General features: G+C 41.3%; 1 protein-coding gene and 1 long non-coding RNA gene across 2 annotated transcripts; both read right to left on the bottom strand.

Annotated features, from left to right (window-relative positions):
* Positions 1–233: 233 nt before the first annotated feature.
* Positions 234–576, bottom strand: LOC103638738 (uncharacterized). The gene is made up of 2 exons (XR_558997.2): positions 529–576; positions 234–447 (listed from the first exon to the last, which is right to left on the bottom strand). It is a non-coding gene; the product is annotated as an uncharacterized lncRNA (long non-coding RNA).
* Positions 577–6,184: 5,608 nt separating this feature from the next.
* On the bottom strand, positions 6,185–7,164 carry LOC109942570 (uncharacterized). Its single transcript, XM_020544660.2, has 3 exons — positions 7,019–7,164; positions 6,840–6,933; positions 6,185–6,751 (listed from the first exon to the last, which is right to left on the bottom strand). Exons 1-3 carry the CDS (start codon positions 7,162–7,164, stop codon positions 6,185–6,187), a joined length of 807 nt encoding a protein of 268 aa, XP_020400249.2.
* Positions 7,165–7,946: the final 782 nt, after the last annotated feature.

Here is a 7,946-nt window from a genome sequence, read left to right as displayed (position 1 = left end):
GCAAAAGTGCAGGTAGTAGTACAAGGTAATAGTTACTTACATATGCATGTAAGTGTGCCACATAGCAGCGAGAACCTGTAGCCTGATGAAACTTGACTTGACTGCGGTTCTGCTTGTTCTTTTCACTGATTTCCTACAAGAGAATGAACATGTCAGATTAGATCATAGGTTCAATATGCGAAGATCCTTTGCAAACTTATAGTGAAAGAACAATATATGACAAGATACCCATACCATGTTCTTTGGATCAGACCACTTTGCAACTAATGCCCTCCACTGTTCATCAGTCATGTAAGATACAGGAGAAGTTGTGCTAATCTCATTTGCAGGTACACCATTGAAGTATTTCTGCTTGAGCCGATAACGCTGGTTTTTTACCGCAGAGCGTAGCATATCGGTGCAAGCTTCCTTTGTTGCCTTGTCCTCAGTGTTAACGGACAAGCGCCCCTATGCATATGACAATTCCATAGTTAGTCAATTCAGGTTAAGCAGTATACAAGTGAACCATAGAATCAGTAACACACTTACATTTAGCTGTGACACAAAGCTGTTGTAGTATTTCTAGTCGTCCTTGTAATCTTTCCAACGAGTTAGGATAGGCATGGTTTCCCGAATAATGATGCCAGCCTCTGATGCAAACTTGGCAGCTTGAACAAGTTCATGTGGCCTTTTTTTGCCTTCCTCAACAGCTATGGCAGTCTCCTTTGCATAACTTTAGTCATCCTGTCCAGTTGTTTTCCCTTGGTTGCTGCCCTGGGTCTCCTTGGTTCTCGCTGTGTAGGAGCTACAAAATATAATTCGCTTTTATTGAATAATGAAATTGTTTTGTTTCATGCAAATCAGCAAAAGAGATGCCTTAATTGACTGAAAAAATAGAACTTGCCTTCCGTTTCTTCATCTCTAGCTACATTGCCTTGAGCATCACCTGTACTGTCATGAGCAGCAGATGCCATGTCTTCCTCTTCAGCTCTGCTGAAATGATCAGCAAGTCCAGGTGTAGTACGGCTGTTGCCTTCAGCATCACCTGTACTGTCATGAGCAGCAGATGCCATGGCTTCCTCTGCAGCTCTGCTGAAATGATCAGCAAGTCCAGGTGTAGTAGGGCTGTTTGGTATGTGATCATTTCCATCTGTTGGTTCCTATACATTGTGGCCATCTGTCTCTGTAGAGTGAAGCCTTTTTGAAGATTGCTCCTCTGGTTGTGCACCTGCCCTCACTCTCTTGCTGAACCTAATGCCTAGAGCCATGTTGGGGTCTATCTTCTTCTTTTAAGCAAGGGTTGTGTTTCTACCTCTTCTAGGATACTGTCCACAAAAAAATAGTCATGTGCATTTAAAAGCAAGACCATATATTAATTAAGAGGTATGAAATAAAGAAGATGAATCTAAAAGCATGAGCATATATTAAACACCAGATTAAAAACATTGAAATGCAATGCAACTATTTGGCATCCACTACTTTGAAGATAGAAGGAGCACCTTCATTGCCAGGGGTTTTGGCTGCTCATAAGATTCAGTGTCATCATCAGTATCTCCTTGATCATCATCGTCAAGGAGATAGAAAGAGACATATGAATCCGAATCTGAACTATTATTTATCTTGTTTGCTGCATTTTTCCCCTTTGTTGATGCAGATGGTGAGACAGAATTATTTAGAACAGAAGTATATTTGTTCAGACCCAAATCTTGCATCTTCTTTATATTCTCCTCCACTTGTTTATCCCGTCTTCTCTCATAAGCAGTTCGCTCATGTTGAACTACTTGCAAGATAGATAAGAACAAGCATATTGTGCGTATTAGATAATGTAAAGGATTTTACTAAAAGCTAAGAGGTACTACTATTTGCAGGGAAGGATTTGACTAAAAGCAAATAGATAAGATGTGTAGATTCAGTCATAATGAAGCTTGGTTATGATTGTGCAATTTCATAATTGTGGTTGCACTATAACTGTAGTTTTTCCCTTGTTTGGTTGTGGAAATCTTTATGCAGGCTTAAACAATGTTCAAAGTACTAGCTAGTACATTGATTAGGCGATGTAGATTTACACAAGCTGATGAACAAAAAAAGTGAAGATATTCTCATCTCTTTCTACCAGCAAGGTTCAAGAAAGCACTAAGCGCTGAGCGAGCGGTATGGTGGTGAAAAAGCTTAAGCGTGATTAATCGTGCTTAATCATTTTTGTTAAAAAGAGAAAAAATACATGATATTGGGCCACCCTGCAGCAGCCCTTAACCCCCACCTCCTCTCTTCATGAGTCTGCAGCCCACTAGGCCCACCTGCCAGGAGGCTCAACGCAAAACCCCTCTCCCGGATGACCTAGTGCTCTGCTACCTCCTTCCACGCCCCGCGTCGCCGCCCTGTGCTCTCCGCCTCCCTCTCCCGAAGCCTATCCTCCTTCGTGTCGTACGCTCTCCGGCTCCCTCTCCCGAAGCCTCTCCTCCCTCGTGCGATCTTCACCTCTACCGCGAAGCCGCTCCGCCTCTCTCTCACCAATTTGCTGCCTGCAGCCATCGTAGGTCCGTCCGCTCTCTCTCTCTCGTCGATCCGTCGATTTGCTGCCTGCTGGATTGACCCCGGAGGTGTTCCTCCTCTTCCTCTCCCTCCTCTTCTCCCTTAAACATGCTAGATGGGCACGATTAAGCAGGGCCAACACTTAATTGCCCGCTTAGTAGGTAAGCGATGCGTTGACCCTCTGATCAGCGCTTAACCGTGCCTAATCGCATGCCTAATCGCGCTTTCTTGAACCTTGTCTACCAGTACTAGAAACATAAGTTCTCTACTAAAACATGGATGTGACTGCATATAACACAATGTAAGGAACCAAACACAACTGTATCAGTGCACAATGATTACATAAATCAATTTACAATATCTCTGATAACAACGAATGAATAATTAAACTAAATCTAGCGATGGTTAGGGTTTAGGGTTTGGACCTTTCTGACTTCTGTGCCTCCTTTTGTTCACCATCAAGGTCGTCTGCGATGACCCAAATCCAGCGATGTTAGGGTTTAGGGGTTGGCGAGAGCAATGTGGATGGGGCGTGTTAGGTGGAAGGGGCGAGAGAAATGCGGATGGCAATGAGATAGAGCGGGATGCGGCGAGTGAAGTCGGCGACGACGCAGCTCATCGACGCGATGAGAGGTAACGGGGCGGCGGTGAGGTACCTGGTCGAGGGGGTAGGTCGTCGACGGCAGATGTGTCCCAGCGGCGGCGGTGAGGTACCTGGTCGAGGGGGCAGGTCGTCGACAGCCGTCGTGTCCCGGTGACGGCGATTAGGTTTGGAGAAAATAGTGGGGGAAAAAGAAGAGGAGTGGGGGAGAAATAAGAGGAGTGCGGGAGATAGAGGATGAGAGCGGAGTCTGTTTTAGTGACGACGGCGAAACATGTTTTTTGGCGCCCAATGTGTTTGGCAATGCGGAGGCTAATGCGTTTAAGTATACTAGCGCTGGGTATATATTGAAAACACGTGCATAGCTCAATGGTTTGACCTGCTAACTATAAGAGCGAGCTCCTAGGTTCAAGAGCCTGCAAGGAGACATTTTTTAGTGTTTTGCCTACCATTTTATATTAATTCTTTATTTACAGTAATTGGTAAACTAGGTCTGAAAAATGCATAACTGCACACAACATCATAGGTTGGTTCAATAAACATGCCATTAAAGTTTAAAATGATTTGGAGAAAGTGGTAGTATAGATCCATCACAAGCATGAACATCTCTCACTTAGTAATTAGCCTTATATGAGGGATGTATGCATTTTTGTAGGATGTATGTCACCACTTTGTCAGAATAAATTGCATTTTTTTGTCAACATTGTACACCAAAATGAAGTGTACATGCAAGTTTTTAGATTTTTCTAGCTAGGTTATGGTATTGTAACAAATATCTTTACGAAATACAACAAATAATTACAGTAATTAGTAAACTAGGTCTGAAAAATGAATAAATGCACACAACATCATAGGTTGGTTCCATAAACATGCCATTAAAGTTTAAAATGATTTGGAGAAAGTGGTAGTATAGATCCATCACAAGCATGAACATCTCTCACTTAGTAATTAGCCTTATATGAGGGATGTATGCATTTTTGTAGGATGTATGTCACCACTTTGTCAGAATAAATTGCATTTTTTTGTCAACATTGTACACCAAAATGAAGTGTACATGCAAGTTTTTAGATTTTTCTAGCTAGGTTATGGTATTGTAACAAATATCTTTACGAAATACAACAAATAATTACAGTAATTAGTAAACTAGGTCTGAAAAATGCATAAATGCACACAACATCATAGGTTGGTTCCATAAATATGCCATTAAAGTTTAAAATGATTTGGAGAAAGTGGTAGTATAGATCCATCACAAGCATGAACATCTCTCACTTAGTAATTAGCCTTATATGAGGGATGTATGCATTTTTGTAGGATGTATGTCACCACTTTGTCAGAATAAATTGCATTTTTTTTGTCAACATTGTACACCAAAATGAAGTGTACATGCAAGTTTCTAGATTTTTCTAGCTACCTAAGGTTTTTTAGCACTTATTCTTTAGTAAAATAACAAATACTTACATTAATAGTTAAACTAGTTCTAAAAATTGCACCGGCACAAAACATCATGGTACACCTCCATCAACACCCCAAAAAAAGGTTGAAATAATTTGGAGAAACTGGTGCTATACATGTAAATAAATAAAAGAAAAATACAAAAATGATTGAAAAATGTAAACAAAACCAAAAAAAACTACCTATCCCAAACTCGAACACAAGACACCAGGGTTCACAGTAGCAAGAAGTTACCATTGGACTAGTCACATTTGTTCATTAGTAACAGAGCGCAGTTATATTTAAGCATCAACTGTTCTCTGTCTAGGATGTAACCGAGCGCCCAGTTCAGAGTTCTGAATGCCCAGTTCATATTCTGCATTTTCAGATTGTAAACTGCCCAGTTCAGATTTCTGCATTTTTATGTTATGCCCACTTCAGAGTTCTGCCCAGTCCATATTTAAGCATCAACTGTTCTGCCCAGTTCAGATTGTAAACTGCCCAGTTCAGATTGCTGGGTGTTCTGAGAACTCTGCCCAGTCCTCACAAGCAATCTGAGAACTCTGCCCAGCCAAAGTTCAGAGTTCTGCCCAGTCCAAAGTTCAAAGTTCAGAGTACACCTCCATCAACACCCCAAAAATCAGATTCTAAACTGCCCAGTTCAGAGTACACCTCCATCAACACCCTAAAAATCAGATTCTAAACTACCCAGTCCAAAGTTCAAAGTTCAGATTCTAGACTGCCCAGTTCAGAGTACACCTCCATCAACACCCCAAAAATCAGATTCTAAACTACCCAGTTCAGAGTACACCTCCATCAACACCCCAAAAATCAGATTCTAAACTGCCCAGTCCAAAGTTCAAAGTTCAGATTGTAAACCGCCCAGTTCAGAGTACACCTCCATCAACACCCCAAAAATCAGATTCTAAACTGCCCAGTCCAAAGTTCAAAGTTCAGATTCTAAACTGCCCAGTTCAGAGTTCTGCATTTTCAGTTTTCTGTTTTCATTTCTAGCAGATGGTCATTTCATTTTTCAGATTTTCAGATGGTCATTTTTCAGATTTTCAGATGGTCCGTTTTGACAATAAACCCAGCTTAGATTAAAACCCAGCTTAAATTTTGACAATAAATTAAAACTTGCTTAGATCACATGAACTGAAAATTGTTTCCCATAAACCCAGCTTAGATCACATGAACTGAAAATTTTCAGATGTTCAGTTCTGAAAATACAGAAAATACATAATACACATTCAGTTCACCACAAGTTCAGTTCACCCCAAATTCAGTATTTCAGACACACATTCAGTTCTGAAAATACATAAAATACATTGTATCATCTAAACATGAACTGAATTTCAGACACACATTCAGTATGCTGTACTAATCTGAACTGAACAGTTCATAAATCAACTATCAATACTAGAAATCCTCATCTTCATCTTCTATGGACATGTCATCATTGTTGTCGTCGCCACCATCATTAAAATATTGAAACATTGTATCATCTTCCTCCTCATCCTAACTATCTTCAAGAATAATAGCAGCTTCCTTCTTTTTTCTTATTAGTTCCTCTAAATTGCCTTCAATTAGACTAGCTTCTCCACCTTCAACATTGTGCAGAACCTGATTATCATCACCTTCTTACACTATATGCTCTGTATCAGAACAATAATCATCCTGATGCACATCATTACTGCCCTCATATTTTTCAGCCACATCATAAATATTCCTATGTTCAAATTTCTGCACAACTCGGAAATCTTTACATTGTGGAGTTGTGTCTTGCAGGTAAAATATTTTTTTCGCTTGGTCTGCCAAGATAAAAGGATCAGACTTATACCAAAATGACTGCACATTGATGGATTTGAAATGGCTGTCATCTCGAATGCCCACAGTCTTTCCTACTTGGTTGTACCAATCGCATCGAAATACAACCACCGACCGACGAACTTGATAATTCGAGTTATATTGTAACTCAATTACCTCTTTAAGGACACCATAAAAATCTATGTTCTCCCCATTATGTTCACCTTCAGTCATTACACCACTATTTTGTGTTTGCATGAACTTCTCACGATCCACTGTGCTAAACTGCACTCCATTAATCTTGCAAGCTGTACTAGTCTTAACTCGCCGAGCTGGGCCACATGACAGTGCCCACAGTCCTTCGCTAACCAATTCTGGATTCTCATTACGCTTCTTCTCAACCTGTTGCAACAAAATTACTCAGCTGAGCAATTACATATGCATACCTAAAACTTTAGTAAACCTATAACATAAAAGTTTAGTGACTTACATGGGACATAAACCACTTTGCAAATCCTTGTTGAACCATTCGATCAACATCATTTGGACGTGCACCTTGCTGCGATAGCTCCTCCCTGTACAGACTGCATGGCATACTTTATTCATAAGCATATTTTCAAATTTAATAAACATAACATAAATTATGTAGCACATACCAAACTAACTTACGTCAAATATTCCTGTACTTCATCAGCATTATGTAGCACATACCAAACTAACTTATTCATGATAGCATCATCAATGTACTCAGTCTTAGTAGCTCCAACAAGAGTAGCACCATGCTTAAAAACAGACATGTCATTAGGCAATGGCATCTCTGTACCACTATCATCATCCTAGTTAAATCTAGTGTCAACATCCTTCATGTACCTAGAACAAAATGTTAAGGTATCACTTGCCATATATGCCTCAGCAATTGATCCTTCCGCCCTAGCCCTGTTCCTTACAAAATTTTTCAAAGTGCCTAGTCGCCTTTCTATTGGGTACATCCATCCATACTGAACAGGTCCTCTAAGCATTGCCTCATCGGGAAGATGGACACTCAAGTGCACCATGACATCAAAGAAGGCAGGTGGAAAGATTTTCTCAAGCTTGCATAGGATCAATGGAATATCTCCTTTTAGCCGTTGCACAACATCTATCCGTAGATTTCTACTACATAGTTCCCTGAAGAAGGTCCCCAACTCTGCAATTGCTGTAGGATTACGGGGTGGCTACACTAGCGCAAAACAAAATTTTCAACCCCATAATGCCAAGAACTACTGCGGTTATAGGTCATGGAATTACCACTAGACGCGCAGAGCAGCGGAAGACGTCTCGATGTAGACGAACGCGTCGAGCAGTGCCGTGCAGTCGCCGGCGTCCTTCACGTCCTCGCACAGTTCGTCCAAGTGCTCCAGATGCAGCACCTCCGAGGTATCCACACATACAGGGAGGAAGCGCCGCGTACCGAACTGCTAGGTTCGCGACGGCGGCTTGGCGAGGGCGAGAGGTGGGCGGCGGCTGTTAGTTCGCTGGTGGCGAATTAGGTTATCTTTAACCGCGCCCCCGCCTCTCATTATATAGGCGTTATGGTGGGCTTCTGACGTCGAGGCCC

This window comes from Zea mays, chromosome 9, assembly GCF_902167145.1.
Source record: "Zea mays cultivar B73 chromosome 9, Zm-B73-REFERENCE-NAM-5.0, whole genome shotgun sequence".
NCBI classification, from domain to species: domain Eukaryota; kingdom Viridiplantae; phylum Streptophyta; class Magnoliopsida; order Poales; family Poaceae; genus Zea; species Zea mays.
This window is presented reverse-complemented; position numbering and strand designations above follow the sequence as displayed.